Below are 20,454 nucleotides of genomic sequence, written 5' to 3' on the forward strand. Positions count from 1 at the left end.
CATGTGAGGACGAGCCTCAGACGGGGAAGTACACGCGCTGACGCTAACTGGAGGAGCACATGGGGTGATACATGTTCAGGGAATAGCAGAGATTCCTTGCAGCTGGAGTGTAGTGAGTGAAGGGGTAGGAATGGTAGACTTGGAGAAATGCGGTCAGAGAAGCACTTTGGGAGACATACGGGGGAGATAACATGGTAGGAATGTGGTGAGGAGGATAGATCATTAAAGATCTGTAGTACATCTCCGAGATCACTTGTAGACCACACTAAGGACTTAAAAGTTTTTATCCTTAAGGATGACGGGAAGCCACTGGGGGGGGGGGGGTTGTTGTGAGATGTTCTTTGTTTTTGTTCTGTTTTTGAATTGGAGAGCTTCATCATGAAATGCATTTACTTTTGAAAGGGATTATTGTTGCCGTTTTATGTAGATGAGATTCTAAGGGCAAATAAGGGTATGTTCTTTACAGAAGAACTCAAAGTGAGTTGATGAGCCAGAGATACACTTAAGAAAATGCATGAGAGGAAAAATAGGGGAGCAGGGAGAGCCAGAGGAGTTTGGAAGTCATTTAGACAGTTCTGTAGGTCTTTACCCCTATATAGGAGAAGTCTTCAACTAGTGGTATGTTTCTAAAAAGTCATGATAAGCCAGAGTTACCCACTAGAGGATTTAACAGTCTCACAATAAAGGCCCAGTCTTGGTATCGTAGCTGTACTTAGTCATTAGCTCGGAGCAGCTTATGAAATGTAGCCTTGAGCATAGAACATGGGGTGTTCTCAGTCAGCTGTTACCCCGAGAGCTAGGGTGCATTTTGATGATCCTACAGAAGGAATGCAAGAAATTGAGTCCAGGTGGCCAATAATGATGGCCTGGATTAGGGCAAAGGTTCCCAGATTTTCTCTTGTTTATAGTGCTTTTCAGTCCTGATTTTTTTTTTTTAAGATTTTATTTATTTATTTGTCAGAGAGATAGAGAGAGTGCAGGCAGGCAGAGGCAGAGGGAGAAACAGGCTCCCCGTGGAGCAAGGAGCCTGATGCGGGACTCGATCCCAGGACTCTGAGATCATGACCCAAGCCGAAGGCAGCCACTCAACCGACTGAGCCACCCAGGCATCTCTCAGTCCTGATTTTTTAACAGAGCTTTTTTTTTTTTTTTTTTTAAAGATTTTATTTATTTATTTGACAGAAAGAGAGATCACAAGTAGACAGAGAGGCAGGCAGAGAGAGAAGGGGAAGCAGGCTCCCCGCTGAGCAGAGAGCCCGATGTGGGGCTCAATCCCAGGACTGAGATCATGACCCGAGCTGAAGGCAGAGGTTTAACCCACTGAGCCACCCAGGCGCCCTTAACAGTGCTTTTAAGCTGAGAGAAAGGCCATAAGGTTTCATTGATAATGTAGTTAGATCCAAACAATTTAATAAGGATGTTGTACCAACTTAGTGATTGCAAAATAATACACAAAATGAAAGAATATATTTAATAGTATTCTTAAGCAACAGTGTTTATTTTCTAATAAGATGTGTATATATATGTTGGGCACTAAACAACTTAACCAAATATTGGCGTCCTATTGGACACTGCCACCCTCATTTCCTTTTCCACATCTATTTTTCTTCAGTTATTCCTTGTTTTTGTTTTTGTTTTGTTTTGGTAACAACCAGTAAAAACAGTTTTTAAAGATACCATCAAAAGGAATGTAATGATGCAGTGTTGAAGCTGTGAATTTAACTATATCAAGTGAGTAGTTCATGCAGTGCTAACGTTCAGTCCTGTGGCTTGGTTGTGGTGTGGAAACTCAGGACTAGGCAAGGAATGGTTTGATTCCTTCTTCTTCTTCTTACTCTCTTCTTCTTCTCTTCTTCTTCTTCTCTTCTTCTCCTTCCTCCTTCTCCTTCTCCTTCTCCTTCTCCTTCTCCTTCTCCTTCTCCTTCTCCTTCTCCTTCTCCTTCTCCTTCTCCTTCCTCCTTCTCCTTCTCCTTCTCCTTCTCCTTCTCCTTCTCCTTCTCCTTCTCCTTCTCCTTCTCCTTCTCCTTCTCCTTCTCCTTCTCCTTCTCCTTCTTCCTCCTTCTCCTTCTCCTTCTCCTTCTCCTTCTCTTCCTTCTCCTTCTCCTTCTCCTTCTCCTTCTCCTTCTCTTCTCCTTCTCCTTCCTTCTCTCTTCTCCTTCTCCTTCTCTCCTTCCTCCTTCTCCTTTCCCTTCTCCTTCTCCTTCTCCTTCTCCTTCTCCTTCTCCTTCTCCTTCTCCTCCTCCTCCTCCTCCTCCTCCTCCTCCTCCTCCTCCTCCTCCTCCTCCTCTCCTCCTCCCTCCTCCTCCTCCTCCTCCTCCTCCTCCTCCTTCTCCTCCTTCTCCTTCTCCTTCTCCTCCTTCTCCTTCTCCTTCTCCTCCTTCCTCCTTCTCCTTCTCCTCCTTCTCCTCCTCCTCCTCCTCCTTCTCCTTCTCCTCCTTCTCCTTCTCCTTCTCCTCCTTCTCCTTCTCCTTCTCCTCCTTCTCCTTCTCCTTCTCCTCCTTCTCCTTCTCCTTCTCCTCCTTCTCCTCTCCTTCTCCTCCTTCTCCTTCTCCTTCTCCTCCTTCTCCTTCTCCTTCTCCTCCTTCTCCTTCTCCTTCTCCTCCTTCTCCTTCCCTCCTTCTCCTTCTCCTTCTCCTCCTTCTCCTTCTCCTTCTCCTCCTTCTCCTTCTCCTTCTCCTCCTTCTCCTTCTCCTTCTCCTCCTTCTCCATCTCCTCCTTCTCCTTCTCCTTCTCCTCCTTCTCCTTCTCCTTCCTCCTCCTTCTCCTTCTCCTTCTCCTCCTTCTCCTTCTCCTTCTCCTCCTTCTCCTTCTCCTCCTCCTCCTTCTCCTTCTCCTCCTCCTCCTTCTCCTCTCCTTCTCCTCCTTCTCCTTCTCCTTCTCCTCCTTCTCCTTCTCCTTCTCCTCCTTCTCCTTCTCCTTCTCCTTCTCCTCCTTCTCCTTCTCCTTCTCCTCCTTCTCCTTCTCCTTCTCCTCCTCTCCTTCTCCTTCTCCTCCTTCTCCTTCTCCTTCTCCTCCTTCTCCTTCTCCTCCTTCTCCTTCTCCTTCTCCTCCTTCTCCTTCTCCTTCTCCTCCTTCTCCTTCTCCTTCTCCTCCTTCTCCTTCTCCTTCTCTCTTCTCCTTCTCCTTCTCCTCCTTCTCCTTCTCCTTCTCCTCCTTCTCCTTCTCCTTCTCCTCCTTCTCCTTCTCCTTCTCCTCCTTCTCCTTCTCCTTCTCCTCCTTCTCCTTCTCCTTCTCCTCCTTCTCCTTCTCCTTCTCCTCCTTCTCCTTCTCCTTCTCCTCCTTCTCCTTCTCCTTCTCCTCCTTCTCCTTCTCCTTCTCCTCCTTCTCCTTCTCCTCCTTCTCCTTCTCCTTCTCCTCCTTCTCCTTCTCCTTCTCCTCCTTCTCCTTCTTCCTTCTCCTCCTTCTCCTTCTCCTTCTCCTCCTTCTCCTTCTCCTTCTCCTCCTTCTCTTCTCCTTCTCCTCCTTCTCCTTCTCCTTCTCCTCCTTCTCCCTTCTCCTTCTCCTCCTTCTCCTTCTTCTTCTCCTTCTTCTTCTTCTTCTCCTTCTTCTTCTTCTCTTTCTTCTTCCTCCTCCTCCTCCTCCTCCTCCTCCCCCTCCTCCTCCTCCTCCCCCTCCCCCTCCCCCTCCTCCTCCTCCTCCTCCTCCCCTCCCCCTCCCCCTCCCCCTCCCAACGGAGGGCTCAATCTCACAACCTTACGATCATCACCTGAGCCAAAATCGAGTCAGACTTAATCAACTGAGCCACCCGGGTGTCCGTGAGGAGCCTTTATATATACTAATGAGAATAAGTCTTTTTTTAAATTGGACTAAAGAAGAATGTGGAAGACTAGTAGGGTAAGGGGTCAACATTTTTGTTAAAATTTTTTATTCTTTATTTCTCTACTTGTTTTACTTCAGGTGAACTACAGAAAGCCATTGACTTGTTCACAGATGCCATCAAACTAAATCCTCGCTTGGCCATTCTGTATGCCAAGAGAGCCAGGTGAGAGCTATAAACAAAAAAGAATCCCCTCACGAAGAATTCCTGCTCATTTATTTAAATAGAATTGGTTCTGTGGTGATCCCAAAGGTGTTATTGTTTGAAATGAATACTTTTTAATATCACACTTATTTTTTTAGTGTCTTCATCAAATTACAGAAGCCAAATGCTGCCATTCGAGACTGTGACAGAGCTATTGAAATAAATCCTGATTCAGCTCAGCCTTATAAGTGGCGCGGGAAAGCACATAGGTAAACAACAGAATTTCATTATTTTCAGAACTTTAAATTTTAAATCTTTTTTTTTAATTTTAAGATTTTATTTATTTATTTGACAGAGACACAGCAGAGAGGGCACACAAGCAGGGGGAGTGGGAAAGGGAGAAGCAGGCTTCTCACTGAGCATAGAGCCCAATGTGGGCCTTGATCCTAGGACGCTGGGATCATGACCTGAGCCCAGGGCAGACTTTAATGACTGAGCTACCCAGGCACCTTAATTTGACGTTTTAATACGCTTTGAAAAAAATGAAATTGCTTAAGGATTTAATTCCAAAGTAGTATTTGCTTAATATGAAGAATTGAGAGAGTATAAGGAACAAATAAGAAAATAAAAATTCTTTTTTTTCCTATGAAGAGAACCACTATTTAGGAGTTTTTGACCACGTATAGCCAAATTTAAGGTAAGGATCAAAATTGTTTCTAAAAAAGAGCCGAGCCTTACAAATTTTCTCTTAGTTTTAGATTTTCTTTGTGTAATCTAACATTAAATAACTGATATGTTATAGAAGAAGGAATTCCTTATTTTCATACTACTTTTGTTGCTGCTAGGTCACCTGAAAAATCAGAAAAAGGGGACAGTAAAGAGGTGAATTTATCTTAGGTTAGTCATCATTTCTAGAAATTGAACTTAATGTTAAACAAGTGGGTATTGGTGACTTGAGGATGAGATGTCCAGTGACACTTACGTGTGACATGAATTGGAAGGGTGTTGTACTCCCAAGTGTGGATGGAAATGAAGATGGATATGCTTGGGACAGCTTTATTAGGTTACTCAAAAGGAGCCCTAGTGATTATGAAGACACCTGACTTCAAAGATAGAGATGAAAGATTAGAAAAAGTTGTATTTCTGCTCTGGAGGTCAGAAAGCTCATGCGGTGCGGTGTGACCCCGGTAGTCTTTGAGTGTTTCTTTGCTGCCCTTTTTTTTTTTTTACTTTCGCGTGCAAGGTAGAATGAGTTCATCTTACGTTTTTATTGTCCCAGACTCCGAATTAACCACTTCTCAAAGACACCAGCATTCATTTTTGTGAGCATTATATTTACAGAAACCAAAGTTTGGCCATAGGTGTGTTTGTTGCCTGTGATGTATCAGTATTTCTGGTATTTCAGTGAACAGAAACATTTTTAAATTTTTTAAAAAAGACTTTATTTGAGAGAGCGAGTGAGCATGATGAGCAGGGGATGGGGCAGAGGGAGAGGGAGAAACAGATTCTGCTGAGCGGGGATCCTGATGTTGGGCTCCATCCTAGGACCCCAGGATCATGACCTGAGCCAAAGGCAGATGCTTAACTGACTTGAGCATCCGAGGTGCCCCAGATAAAAAAATTTTTAAATAATGATTTTAGGGGATCTTACGGAATCTTGAGTTGATACTGATATATTCAGTTAAAATCCATATTAATATTGTTTCTCTTTTGCATTTTTAAATACTGTTTTCCTAGACTCAGAGTCTTTATCCATATATATTTACTTGTGTTATTCTATGATAACATGAAATTGTTTTACAATTCCATGAAAATAATATTCTAGGTAAAATTGAATGTTTTCATATTTGTTGCCACGTTTAACCTTAGACTATATCCCACTTAAGATACACAGTCAAAATACTGTTTTAAAAGTTATGTGACTTTCAGGGTGCCTGGGTGGCTCAGTCAGTTAAGCGTCCTGAATTTTTTTTTTTTTTTTAAGATTTTTTAATTTGTCACAGAGAGTGAGAACAAACTAGGGGAAATGAGAGGCAGAGGGAGAAGCAGACTCACCACAGAGCAGTTAGCCCAATGTGGGACTCGATCCCGGGACTCCAGGATCATGACCCAAGCTGAAGGCATGCACTAAACCAACTGAGCCACCTACGCATTCCAAGCGTCCAAAACTTGATTTCAGCTCAGCCATGATTTCTGGATCATGGGATCAAGCCCTGTGCAGCCAGCTTTGGATTCTCTCTCTCCCTCTCCCTCCCACCAAAGTGCACACTCACTTTCTCAGTAAATAGATAGATTAAGTGTATATGTATATGTATAGGTTACCTTTTTTTCTACGTACTGCATGCTCAGTGCGATAAACTGCTTTTACTTAATTTTCTTTCCCTTCCTGTTTATATTCAGGTTTAGGAGTTGCTTTATTTCTGTTAATTCTGTCTTAATTTTCTTCTTTGCATGTGTAAAACTTTGCGTATCTAACGAGTCAGAACTGAGTGGACAGGTATGCCCAGAGAAGTCTCATTGCCATTGCGTCTCCTCTAGTCCATTCTCACCTTCTCCCGCCAGCCTTTAGTTCCCGATTCACCTTTTCTCTTCTTTCAATAAAATGTGCACACATGTAGTGTATGCTTTGTTAATCCTGTTTTTAAGGAGTTGAAATTGTTGAATGAGCTTGAAAATTGGAGTTCTACATAATTTTTAAAATTTTATATTGAATTAAGAAAGTAATTTTTTAAGTTTTTAAATGTTTTTTACAAAACAGCTTTATAGTTGCCGAGGAAGTTAAACTCCCAAGTTTTTATAGAGAAGAACACAATAATTGAATTGGTATAAGAAAATTTATAGTTCAAATATTTTAACTTTAAACCTCTTCTGTAACAATTCCTTTTTTTAATAAGGAAGAAAGACACCACCACATTAGTGGATGTGTATAAAAGGCCCCTAAAATTAATATAATCTGTTTCAGACTTCTGGGCCATTGGGAAGAAGCAGCACATGATCTTGCCCTTGCTTGCAAACTGGATTATGATGAAGATGCTAGTGCGATGCTGAAAGAAGTTCAACCGAGGGTATGTTCAAGCAGAGAAAGGGAATGTCATTACTGTGGTGCTCTGTGGCTCTCATACTTAGCTCCTGGCAGTAATTTACTGGCAAAACAGATACAAAGAAATGTTTGGATATTTTCATCTGTAATTACTGAGTGTGTGCTCAACTCAGGTAATGTCAGTAGGTTGTCAAGCCTACTTCTCATGCTGCATTACAGCAAGCTCTGTTACTTTGTCATCTGCAAGCCTATAGTAGAGTTATAAGCAGAAATTCAGAAATGGAAAGGGAGCATTAGTCAGGTTTACAGCAGGGAAAAAAACAGAAAACATATAAAACATGACCCAAGGTTGTGTCTGGTCTGTCCTTGTTTATTGTAGGTATATACAGCCACTGTGTAAAGCCTGAGGGCCTTGTGGAAGTTAGCAAGTTTCATCCTTTTTAAAATGATAATATTGACTTCAAAAGTTCTAGAATACTCTGTTTTACACAAAGGTAATTATTAAAATAATTTTAATGCATTTACATGGTAAATTCTTCAGTTTTGTGGGGTGTTAATACTACCAAGAATTTATTCCTAAAGGTTATAAGGTATAGAAACCTTATTGAATTTCACGTATCTACATTCAGAGACTTTTTGATTTCTCTTTTCCTCTCATAACAGGGCTAACTCCAGTAAGGTTATGATGAGAGATGGTCTAACATAGACTCTTTTTTTTTTTTTTTTTTAAGATTTTATTTATTTGACAAATACAGATCACAAGTAGGCAGAGAGAGGCAGAGAGAGAGAGAGAGAGAGAGGAGGAAGCATTCTCCCTGCTGAACAGAGAGCCTGATGTGGGGCTCCATCCCAGGACCTGAGCCAAAGGCAGGGGCTTTAACCCACTGAGCCACCCAGGCACCCCTCAACATAGATTCTTAAAAAATAATAATAAGCTGAAGTAATAATTGAATATGACTGTCTTACATTTACTTTATTTTCTGAATAATGGATTCCATATACTTGGCTCAGGCTATGTGCTGGTTCCTAGTACATATATTATCACTTAATCCTTATAACATTCTGTGATACTAAGTATTTCTTTTCCCTGGCCCCCCTCATTTTATGGATGAGAAAACTTTGAGTGTAGTTAGACTGTGACAAATGACTGGTGTATGCGTTTCCAATCTCTACCTTCCCTTGGCCAGTATCTGGCTAGAATTGTGCAATTTGAAAACTTGTCATCCTTGCAGTACTTTTCTGAAATTTATAACACTTCTGACTTCATGTCTTGGCCTCTTTTCCTTTATTTCACAGTGGACTTGTTAAAGTGTGAGTTATGTAAGGTCTTTTTCTATAAGGTAAACCTGTCATTATTCAGAACTGTTTGTTGAATTTAACACCTCTCCACAAAGAAGAATGATCTTTAACAAAACTGGTGATTTGGGTTGTCCTTATTGAGCTTTTAAAGAAAACATTTTTTCTGTGGCTTTTTTCCCCTAGGCCCAGAAAATTGCTGAACATCGGAGAAAATACGAGCGAAAACGTGAAGAGCGAGAGATCAAAGAAAGAATAGAAAGGGTTAAGAAGGCTCGGGAAGAACACGAGAGAGCCCAGAGGGTAAAGTTTCTGTAGCTAAACCCTTAAAGGGGAATAAAGTAGATTAGAGTTTGAGGATATCATTCTAATTCCTGGCTTTTATTTAATGCTGGCTTCAGTTATGTAGGGTCATACTACTTAAAGAGTTTTCCTTTCTTTCATTATTTCTAGTTTGTAGGGATATTTTTGTTTTTAAATTCCTAAGCAAGCTTACATATCACCATTTTATATTATATTCTTGTTTGTGCCCTCCTAAAATTGGGAAAATTTTTGGTCAGGTAATTAAAACTTGTCAGTATTACTTGTTTTCTTGTGGATGCTTGACCTAATTTGTTGAATTTTAGGATTCCTCTTGCTCCAATAGTGAATTCATAGCTATTTAAAGTAGACTCTATTTTTAAAATTTTTAGTCACAAAGTCATAAAATTTAAAAGATTTTGTTTATTTATTTGACAGACAGAGATCACAAGTAGGCAGAGAGGCAGGCAGAGAGAGAGGGAAGCACGTTCCCCGCTGAGCAGAGAGCCGGATGCGGGGCTCCATCCCAGGACCCCGAGGTCATGACCTGAGCCGAAGGCAGAGACTCTAACCCACTGAGCCTCCCAGGCACCCCAACAAAGTCATAAAATTTAGAAAAAAGTTGTTCATAATTCTTCCACAATATTGTTACTCTTCTTAAGGTGTTTCTCCTTGTTTTTTTTTCTATATTAGCTTTTTGCATTTTTTTTAAAAAGATTTTATTTATTTTATTTGACAGACAGAGATCACAAGTAAGCAGAGAGGCAGGCAGAGAGAGAGGGAAGCACGTTCCCCGCTGAGCAGAGAGCCGGATGCGGGACTCGATCCCAGGACCCTGAGATCATGACCTGAGCCGAAGGCAGCGGCTTTACCCACTGAGCCACCCAGGCGCCCCAGCTTTTTGCATTTTGATGCTATCAGTTTTCATCTAGTTATTTCTTTTTTTTTTTTTTTTTTTTTTTTTTTTAAGCTTTTATTTATTCATTTGGGAGAGAGCGGGAACGGGAAAGAGAGAGAGTGAGAGAGCCTGAGAGGGGAGGTTAGAGGGAGAAACAGACTTCCCACGGTGCCGGGAGCCTGATATGGAACTCAATCCCAGGACTCCAGGACCACAGCCCGAGCCAATAAAGGCAGTTGCCCAACCCAACTGAGCCACCCAGGGACCCTCATCTAGTTACTTCTAATATTGTCAAATAAAAGGATGTAAAGCTGTATTATAATTATATAGCATTACTGCCTGATTTTTTGTTATTTAATATTAAATATTAATATTTAATTAAGTCCATAAAACTAATTAGTAATTATATGGAATGAATTTAGTAAGATATAAAGTTAATATTAAATGTTTTTAAAGCATCATGCTTAGTTTTTGGGGTTATAGTTAACTGTATTCAGAAGTAATTTTTACATTTATATATCCTTATGAATTCATAACTAGTTATGAGGGAAATTTATATATATTTTCTTTTACTTTGTTTGCTGACAGTAACAGATTTGTAAACCGTGGTTGTGTGTGTTAAGTTATGTAGAGAAAGTATGGAAAAGGTGAAGTTGAAAAAAGTCATTGGCAGTCTTCATAATCTAACCGTGTGGTTTCATTTTGGAGTTTAACAACGTTTAGAATTGACACTTTGCATAGACCGACATCAGTACTGTCCATTGCTTTCCAGGTGTTTTTTCCCTGCTTCTAGTAGAAGTAAAACACTACTTGGTATTATTACCAAAAGTAGTGCTTATTGACAACCTATCTGGAAAATTTTGAAAGGGGTTTTGGGGTATGTGTCCTTTAGCTCAGTATTGGCATTTGAAACTTATCATTCTCTTAAGTCCTTTGACTAGCTGAAATTTTTTATAATTTTTTCATGGTTTTGCATGGGTAGGATACGGGTAGACCGTAGACTGCCCACCAGCACCACACTATATGATTTCTTTATTTCTTTGTATTAAAGGAGGAAGAAGCCAGACGACAATCAGGAGCTCAGTATGGCTCTTTCCCAGGTATTTTTAAATAAAATTTAAAACTATTTGGATTGTAAATAATTGGAGAATATTCTGATTTGGGGACTCAAATATGTCTATTATATTTAGGGCTATTAGTCCCTGGAATACTGAAAAGCCTTTAGAATGTTAGCCTCTAGAAAGTTTGAGTTAAAGGTTGTATGTTAGTAGAAATACAGTATATTATTTTCCTCGTGCTTTGAGCAATACACATTTTTATAATAGTTAACATTTAAATGAGGTCTGAGCATTGTACTTTTCTAAGAGACTGTGAATTGAATATGATGTATTTTAAGTATTTCTCAATTGTCACAGTGGGATTTTATTCTGTTATACATTGAAATTCATGATACACTAGGTTAAAGCACTATAGTGGGATTATTAAGCATAAAAAATATTTGGGTCTAGTGTAAAAATAAATACAAGCTCCTTTTTATAAATGTCAAATGATGAGAAATTACTAGGGGGGCAAAGCCTTCAATGATAGCAGAGGCCTAGCTATATGGTACAAGTAGAAGAGCAGTTAAAAAGGCACTTCAAGAACAATTTACTTCCTAAATGAGACTGGGAAATTTAAAGACCAGGAAGAGATTTTTATAAAGTTTTAATTCTAATGGGGAATCAGCTGTCTTCAACTATTTCAGTAGTAACCAGCTTTTTCTGAAGGAAGGTTTACAGAGGCATTTACACACCCTTTGGTGGTTATGTGCCACTAGCTACAACATAAATTTACATGGCAGAGGCTAGAAAAGGTAGCCTTTATTCTAAAAAGGTCATGTGCCAAGCAACTTTAAAGAGAGAGAATATATATTGGGGATGACTTGCTGTTTGAAGAAAAAAGCAAGAAAATAAATTGCAGTTCATAGTTTACATTCTGCTTAAAGTAGAAATAATCTTTTATCTGGTATCTTTGCTTTAGGAAACAACCACTAGTGTAGATTAGTACTAGAGGTAATTTTTTGTTATGTGGTATTTTTTGTTAATAAATTTTTAGAAAGATTTTATTTATTTATTTGACAGATAGCAAGTAGGCAGAGAGGCAGGCAGAGAAGAGGAAGCAGGCTCCCCGCTGAGCAGAGAGCCCGATGTGGGGCTCGGTCCCAGGACCTTGAGATCATGACCTGAGCCGAAGGCAGAGGCTTTAACCCAGGCGCCCCTTGTTAATAATATTTTATTATCTAGAATTGATAAGCGTCCTGGTTAACTCTTGTTGCCTTGGGCCAGTAATTTATTTTATGGGCAGAAACTAGTTTTTCAAAGTCAGTAGGGACAGCAAGAGAAACTGGAAATTCTTTTCAGGCCCTCTTAGATCCCCTTACCTGTGACTGTTAGTTAGTTATGAGCATGTTGTAAATTGTTGAGCCAGGTGGAAATGAGTTTGTTATATGTATTTCTTTACAGTAGCTTACATATAGTCACCCTTGATCTGTAGGATGTTAGGGTAATGTATATTTCCCTTTATGATGTCTGTATTGGCATAATTGTGATTTCAGAATATCTGCAGTGGACATAAAGGGTTTATGGTAGTGAAAACCTGAGTAGAAGATAATTTCGGTTTATAATCTAAAAATATACTGGAAGAATTAAATCTCTTTTGCTAGAGCATTGTTCTCAGTGAAAGAAGAAACTCCATGAGTGCTCATTAAGAATGCAGATTTTTATTTCAGAGATTTGGAATCTGCCTAGGGTGGAGGTAGAAAGCCACAATGTGTTATAACAAGCATTTCATGTAGTACTTAAAAGAATGATCTAGAGGAATATAGTTTAAACAAAAACAAGTAAAGTCTTCAAATTAGAACTTTAAATTGAAACAAATAATGTTAGAGAACGTGAAAATAAGACGACAAAGATGATTTATTAGACTTTCTAACTTTGTTATTCCAAGGGATTGTTAGCATTCTCTTTGTTTTAAGGTAAGGTTAGTTTTTTTGTTTTTTTTAAACAGCTTTAATACTAGGAAAAAATAAATCAAGAAGGTAGCAAAGTTGATTTACAGCCTTATTTTTTAAGAGAAAATTTGAAGGTAAAATTATGTCCTGTTACATAACTGTTACATAACTGACATAATTATGTCAGTTAGAATGTTTAGACTGTTTTGTGTTTAATAGCCCCTTGTTCTTTGCATGTGCACATGTATGTGTACGTGTATGATTTTCATCAGAAGGAGATAGTCTGCTATCAGACGACTTGAAAATACGGTTAGTGTCTGAGCAGTTAATTCATTGATTCTTGCAGGTGGCTTTCCTGGGGGAATGCCCGGTAATTTTCCTGGAGGAATGCCTGGAATGGCAGGGGGGATGCCTGGAATGGCAGGAATGCCTGGGCTCAATGAAATTCTTAGTGATCCGGAAGTTCTTGCAGCCATGCAGGTAAGACTTGGAAGAACAAAGTTGGGCTTTGTATCACTAAGGCATTTCTTAAATTAATCCTATGTGTAAAGACAAAGGTTACTGTGTTAGCCATGTTTTACTTATCTGTTACCAAATAGGTAATTATGCAGTCATAATTCTTTTTTTCTTTTTCCAGAATGAGTGGCTGAAGTTATTAAAAATTGGTTTCTAGTAGTTTGATTATATCCAGCTGTCCTTTTCTAGTTTGATTATGTCCAGTTTCCTTTTCTTTTCTTTTTGTAATTTATGTTCCCAGTTTTTTATTTAAATTCTAGTTAGTTAACTTACAGTGTAATATTACTTTAGAAGTAGAATTTCATGATTCAGTTGTCCTTTCTATCAAAATTGTATATGCTTTTTTTCATTATCTAGTTAAAGTGACATAATTGGCATTTGATTTTGAAGTGCACATTAGTAATATTTATTCTTCAGGTACTTGTCCAAACCCCAATTAACTTGACGTGATAAAACTGTCAGTCTAAATAAAGACCTAGGATTTCAGATACTAAACTTGTAAAACTACAGAAGTCTTTTTAAATACTACTAAAAACCCACTGCTTTTCTTCACAGGATCCGGAAGTTATGGTGGCCTTCCAGGATGTGGCCCAGAACCCAGCGAATATGTCAAAATATCAGAGCAACCCAAAGGTTATGAATCTCATCAGTAAATTGTCAGCCAAATTTGGAGGTCAAGCATAATGCCCTTCTGACAAATAAAGCCCTTGCTGAAGGAAAAGCAACTTCGATCACCTAATGGATGTCGCAATAATACAAACCAGTGTACCTCCGACCTTCTCATGAAGAAAGCTGGGGTGCTGTGAAGAGAATCCCTACCCCTCTGCTCCCCATGCAACTGAAACATTCTACAATGGTTTGCCATTAGGGTATTCATTCAGATAATGTTTTCCTACTAGGAACTACAAACTTTAAACACTTTTTAAACCTTAAAAATATTTAAAAACATATTAAAAGGGTGTGTTAGTCCCTACATTTTTCTTTACTAATCATTTCAGTTTTTTTCCTTTGGATTAATTGGGCAAGGAAGATATTTCAGTGTGGAAGATTCATTGCTCAGTTATAACGAGTGAAATAAAGGTTTATTAGTAGGAGGCAAATAATACATTAAAATAGATGAAGTTTGAGTTGGAGATACGGTTTCTGAGGCATTTTGACTTGTCTTTTTAAATGCTTTATTTTTTAAACACAATTTATTTTGATAGAACCATTGGGACCACCAGTATTGCAGTCGGACCTGGGTAGGGACCAGAAGTGCTTGGCAGGGCAGCAACAACCTTACTCCTTTTATATAGTGTGCACCCTTGTGCAGATGCATTTAAATCTTACACTGTGGTGAAGGGATGATTTTTATAATGCTGCAGTAGACTTGGATTACTTAGCTGTGTTCTTGTCTGATATAGAAAATAAATGTTTTGCATTATTTCCACATAGGGGAAATAAGGGAATACCCTTTTTTTTTTTTTTTTTTTTTAATATTTCTGTGTTTAGAGTGACCTTTCCTGGTCAGAAAATACCCATCTCTTTGTGTGCTTTCTGCTTATTTTCATGTCCCCCCTTCTCCCCTCCCAGTACTCTTTGGGCTAAAGATAGTCCTTTTTCACTGGCGTCATCACTATTATCATCATTCACAGCATAATTGTGCAAGTATATGTAATGCTGGGTTTACTATGTAATACATATAGTGATTATGTAAGGTAATACCCATAACAGTTGTAGTTTCTTACTTGGCCAAGCGATTGCATATTTAAATGTTAAGTTTCTGCTTCGGTGAGATCTTAACCATCTCAGAAGATGTTGGAAGGAGGGATTTCCTTTGATGTTCAGTCTTCTGAGGAAATACCTTTGGAGTTGGAGTTTATCTGACATTATTCATCTTCGTAGTTTGGAGAGTATGAGGTTTGAATTCATTGATATACATAGAGGGGAACCAAATTTCTTGATCCAGTATGAATTATAAAATTGATGAGATCCATGGTTCTTCATTGTGGGGTTGATGGCATTATGAGTGTTCTTATTCAGCTCTTGAATACTGCACCATATCCCCCACCTCCTTTTTTCCTTCCCTCTCTCTCCTCCAAGGATAAAGAAATGATGGATTTTCTGTTGTACATTCAAATCTTAACATTAATTAAGACTAAGTCTAGGCACTGTACTAGGAATCGCTAGGTTTCTACCTTTCCAATTTAACGTGCTGGTGTTCAAAAACAGTTGCCAAGGGATGAGACCCTCTATACTTTGCTTATTTGAAGAATCAGTGGTAGGAGCAGTGAAGAAAATTCCATGGAATAATTTCTGAAATAGCACATTTCTGAAGTCATAAGTAAGTTGATTCAGGTTCTAACCCTTTATACAAGCAAATAGAAATGCATCTGTTATATAGTGAGAAAAGGCTGTATGCTAACTGAGCATGCTTTTTAAGTCCTTTAAAAATACTCAGCATATAAACTTGCATTTGAGCTTGTCAGTGGTTTTTTTGTTGGTAATGTGTGTTCTCTCTCGAATTTTCTAATGTGTGCTGTGAATAACCCAAGAAGACCAGTTCCTTTTGGGTTCCTTATTTGATTTACTTTTTACTTAATTATATATTACTTAAGTACATTCTAACATTGCAGATATTACCGTAAGTGGGTAAAAGTAAAATTGGTCTTCTGAAAATGTGTCCTGTGCTCTTAAGTTCCACAAATACAAAGTACATTCATTTTCATAGAAACTCAGTATCATTTCTAAACCAGAAGTGTTTTTTCTTGCACTAACAATGGTGTAAGAAGGAAAAGTAAAGGAGTTTTTTTTCTGCTTAAAAATATATAGTTATTGGATTTCTAGCTACATTAAAAATAAAGTATGGTTTCAAACTGGATATTGACCCCTCACACACACTTTTTTTTCCCCCCAGCAGATACTCTTCTTTTAGGTCTGTAGCACTCAACATTATTTGCTGGACGTAGTAGGCTTCAGTGTATAAAATGCTGTTAACAGTGACTTCTAGGAATATTTAGACATTAAACAGAGCTTTACTTTTCTTGCAGGTAACAGTCCCGAGGAAAGCCATTCTGCCATAGTCAGAAGGTAGCTTCCATTTCTGAGCCCAAAGTGCTTACTCTCATGCTCATCATCTAGCCTGAGGAAACAGGAGGGGGCACCAGGGAAACATACTGAGATTCTGATACACATAGAACATTTTATTACTTTACATACCCCATTTCTCTTTGTTTTTTTACTCAAGACCATATTTACTTTAAAGGAAAGCTAAAAAATAGTCCACTGCGGTATGGTCATGTGCCCAATAAAAAATTACAAAAGGAAGACAAGACCTGGGATGACAGCTAGCAGGCTGCCATTTTAGGAAATACTGGTCTAATGGGATAAGGGAGAAACAGATTTTTACTAATATCTAACATTAATGCACCCAAGTAGCCACTTAGGTAAGTAGTACTTAGCCTGCACCAAGTACTCTGTAATCAGTTGGAAAGCATTGACTCCATTCTGATAATGACCAGAACGGTAAGTGCTCTTACTCCCATTTTATATATAAATGAGTAATGGGGACAAGAACAAACTAGTTTTAAAATAACGGTGCAATAATTTTAAAAGTTCAGTATTTACAACATATCGAATACCTACTAAGTGCTCAGTTGAGGGAGGAAAATACCCTGAAGTAAACAGGCAGCAAATATTAAAATAGCCATTAAGCTTTTGATAGAGTAAATTTAAACTATGTCCTGTCAAATTGGGGGTTTTAAATATCTGGGCAATTTAGTGAGACCTTTTGTGTAGTGCTGGTAGGAGTATAAATTCACAACTTTTCATGAAGTTGTCTCTAAGGATTTTTACATTCTTTTTTGGTGGAATCCTAACAAATTGTTAAGTATTAGGAAATGGTAGCAAGGAGGTAAGTAGAGCTAATGTAAAATACATGTATGAGACTCTGAAAATCTAGGTATCTGATAAAGAGATCTTTAAGTAGTTCACTCTCCCCAGATCACTAGGATGTCAGGTTGCAGTGCATAAATCTGCCAGTATAGAAGCACTGATGTAGAAACATGATGTGTTAGTTCTGGATAGGTTCCTTTAGCCCACTGTGTGTGTGAGGGCATGGGTATAAAAGAACACACGTAATTGTTTTATATACTATTTGTGTAGTGGGGGACTTGATGCCTCTGTAACTCAGGGAGCCCTCTTCAAGGAAGATGTGTAATTATGAATACTAAGATATAAAAGTAAATGGTTAGAACAAAGGAAGCAAAAACTGCAATTTAAAAATTGGAAATCTCTCAAAATCACAACTATAGAGATAGTTTCGTTTTAAAATTTTTGTTTTGGGACGCCTGGATGGCTCAGTGGGTTAATAAAGGTCTGCCTTTGGCTCAGGTCATGACTCGAGGGTCCTGGAGTCCAGTCTCATCAGTCTTCCTGGCTCAGCAGGGAGTCTCCTGCCTCTGCCACTCCCCCTGCTTGTATGCTCTGGCTCTGATAGATAAAATCTTTTTTAAAATTTAAAAAATATTTCATTTGCCAGAGTGCACAAGCAGGGGAACCAGCAGGCAAAGGGAGAAACAGGCTCCCTGCCAAACAAGGAGCCTAATGTGGTACTCAGTCCCAGGACCCTGGAATCATGACCTGAGCAGAAGGCAGATGCTTAACTGAGGACACAGCCATCCCTATAGAGATAACTTTAAGTTTTTTGTATTTTTAAGGGAGAAGGTATGTATGAAGGGGGTGTGTGTGTGGAGCTGAGCTGGGGGGCGGGGAGAGAATCTTAAGCAGGCTCCACGCTCAGCACAGAGCCAGATGTGGGGCTCAATCTCATGACTGAGCTCATGAACTGAGCCAAAATCAAGAGCCTGATATTTAAAATACTGAGCCACCCTGGTCCCTCTTTTACATTTTTTGCTGTGTGCTCATGATTTGTAGTGTTTTCAGTAGAAAATATTATCTTGATTAAAATACTAGTGATTGCTGTGATACAGAAGAATACATAGGATATGCTACCTGCTCTGGTTTTGTGCCCTACAAGTGGGAATTCTGATCAGTTCTGTCACATTCAATTAATAATATATAAAATATATGAAGAATATATAAATACATAATTACATATAAATATATATAAAAATAATAATCATCATAAATGTGTATGCTATGTAGCCCAGTATATTCTTTACAGGAGAGTGCTTCCAAGTTGAGTCCATGAGAAATCTGGGGCACCTGGGTGGCTCAGATAAGTGTCTGATTTCAACTCAGGTCATATTTTAGGGTCTTGGGATGAGTCCCACTGAATGGGGAGTTGCTTGTCCTTCCTCTCCCCCTGCTCTATTCTCTCTCAAAATCTTACAAAAACTGGGGGCATCTGGGTGCCTAGTTGGTTAAGCGTGTGCCTTTGGCTTGGGTCATGATCTCAGGGTCCTGGATCAAGCCCCAAATCAGGTTCTTTGCTCAGCACCAAGTTGCTTTTCCTTCTCCCTCTGTGATCTCTCTCGCTTTAAAAGAAAAGCGAAAACAAAACTGAGTCTTTGGCTTAAATTTTATAACTGACCTCTGTTTCAGGGCTCAGCAAACTATTTTTATCTGTTGTTTGGACCTGCGTTTTTCTGTCATCCTAGGGAGTGTTGAGAGTATTCCTGGAAGCCATTTCTACAACAGGAGGACTAGCGTGTAACAACCATACATCTACTCGTGTCCCCAGCTCACCTTTCACTTACTTTGTGGTCAGTAGCACCACCCTAAATGAAGGGGAGTTTAAGTGGAAAGATCTTAACTAGTGGTGATTAAAATATTTTATGAAAATTTTGTGGGGGGTGGGGGAAGACCGGGTAAACATTGTTAGGGCCCTCTCCTGAGCAGTAAATATGGTAATAGGTATGATAAAGCCTGGAGCCTGGCATGTAGTAAGCACTCAGGGATTATCACAAGGGGTATTTGAAGGGGAAATTCAGATGGTTCTGAAGCTGGAGAAGACATGGCAGTAGCACTCCAGAAGCGTGAAGTTGGAGTCCTGAGACCTTGTGTCTCAGTATGACCTACGTTAGAGGTTGAAAGTGGTTTCTCCCGTTCTTTGTAGTTTTGGTTCTTTGCTTTAGAACATGTGAAGATTTTTTTTTTTAACATAAAGTACGTCTACATACATTAGCTTTTGTAATCTTTACAGCACTGGAGTTGTATTAACGCAGGCATTTGAAACCTGGGCGACTTGGGGCACAGCAGATTGCGCAACCAACTCTTAGTGTAGGATGGTGAGATAGAGCCCCCTGTCGCCACCGTAGGGCTCTGCGCTGAGCGCAGAGGCTGCCTGAGAGTCTTCCTCTCCGTCTGCACCTCCTGCTTGGGCTCTCTCAAACAAATAAACCTCTAAAAAAGAAAAGAAAAACCAAAGGGGTTAAATGAGTGTTTTAGTTGCGAACGAGTATAATCCCACCGGCATCTGATCACTTTGATCTCAAGCTCCATTTTGTCTTCCTACCACACGGGGGTGAAGGGGTGGGGTTCCAAGGTTGGAGAACCTTGCCCAATCAACATTTCCTTTCGGATAAATTTATTATTTAAGATTTTATTTATCTGAGATAGAGCGAGAGAGCACAAGCAGAGTGGAGGGGCAGAGTATAAGGGAGAAGCAGCCTCCCCGCTGAGCAGGGAGTCCGACTGGGGGCTGGATCCCAGGACCCTAAGATCATGACTTGAGCTGAAGGTAGACGCTTAAGGACTGAGCCACCCAGGGGCCCCAAAATGTGACTTTAAAGACACTGTTGAAAGAAAATAAGAGTTAACTTGCAGAAAAAATAGGAAGATCTGAGTCCCTATCTTGCCGGTTAGCAGCCTGCCTTACGGAGGGAAGGTGGCCATCTAGGCCTAAGTCCCGATGTTGAAGCACAACCCCAGGCCCCCTAACTCGAGCGTACTCCGGTCAGACCCAGGGGAGGGCTCCCGGCTCTCGGTCACGGTGTTCCGCGTGACAGGGCTAGCGCTTCGCTGCCCCGCCCACGCATGCCCCGAAGGCCAATCAGAGCCGAGGGACTTTCCCAGGGTCGCCTCTCCGCTCTTCCCGCCCCCGCAGCCTCCGCGTAGGGGACTGGGCGCCCCACGACCCGGAAGTGGTTGTTCTCGAGGAGGCGGACCTGAGAAGGTGGGGCCGGTGACGCTTACGTCCTGGGCTCTGGCGCTTCTTTCCTCTACGCTAGCTGCGGCTCCTGAGGGAAAAGTGTTGCTGGGTGTGTGGGGAGCCGCAGCAATGGCCTCCGTGCTGTCCTACGAGAGCCTGGTCCACGCTGTGGCCGGAGCCGTGGTGAGGCGGGGTCTTCACGCCCGGGCCACTGCGGGGTGTGGGGCTTCTGTGGGGCCAGTCCCGGGATGTGGCTGGGGGATGGGGATGAGAGGGAGAGGGTGGATTGGTATCTGCAGTCGTGACTGTGGGACAAGGAGGAATGAGGCATAGGCGAGAAGATGCTGGAACAGTTTGGGGT

At 40.2% G+C, this 20,454-nt stretch overlaps 3 protein-coding genes across 4 annotated transcripts in view; 2 read left to right on the forward strand and 1 right to left on the reverse strand.

Moving 5' to 3' along the window:
• Positions 1-15,860, forward strand: part of ST13 (ST13 Hsp70 interacting protein) — a 33,102-nt gene extending 17,242 nt beyond the window's left edge. Inside the window, exons 6-12 of the mRNA XM_082740025.1 lie at positions 3,898-3,982; positions 4,120-4,230; positions 6,924-7,026; positions 8,484-8,600; positions 10,547-10,595; positions 12,831-12,964; positions 13,556-15,860. Of these exons, the coding sequence (XP_082596151.1) occupies positions 3,898-3,982; positions 4,120-4,230; positions 6,924-7,026; positions 8,484-8,600; positions 10,547-10,595; positions 12,831-12,964; positions 13,556-13,684 (728 nt within the window). The 3' untranslated portion in view covers positions 13,685-15,860. The remainder of the gene's footprint in view (positions 1-3,897; positions 3,983-4,119; positions 4,231-6,923; positions 7,027-8,483; positions 8,601-10,546; positions 10,596-12,830; positions 12,965-13,555) is intronic.
• Positions 1-20,454, reverse strand: part of L3MBTL2 (L3MBTL histone methyl-lysine binding protein 2) — a 529,035-nt gene that overhangs the window by 397,392 nt on the left and 111,189 nt on the right. The window lies entirely within an intron of this gene.
• SLC25A17 (solute carrier family 25 member 17) overlaps positions 20,080-20,454 on the forward strand; it is a 41,833-nt gene continuing 41,458 nt past the window's right edge. The window contains exon 1 of one of the 2 annotated variants that reach the window (XM_082740043.1): positions 20,080-20,276. In XM_082740043.1, the coding sequence (XP_082596169.1) occupies positions 20,223-20,276 (54 nt within the window). In that variant the 5' untranslated portion in view covers positions 20,080-20,222. Of the gene's footprint in view, positions 20,375-20,454 lie in introns of both variants that reach the window. The other variant, XM_082740042.1, reaches the window with a different exon arrangement.

This window comes from Mustela nivalis (genome assembly GCF_964662115.1).
Source record: "Mustela nivalis genome assembly, chromosome: 7".
NCBI lineage: Eukaryota > Metazoa > Chordata > Mammalia > Carnivora > Mustelidae > Mustela > Mustela nivalis.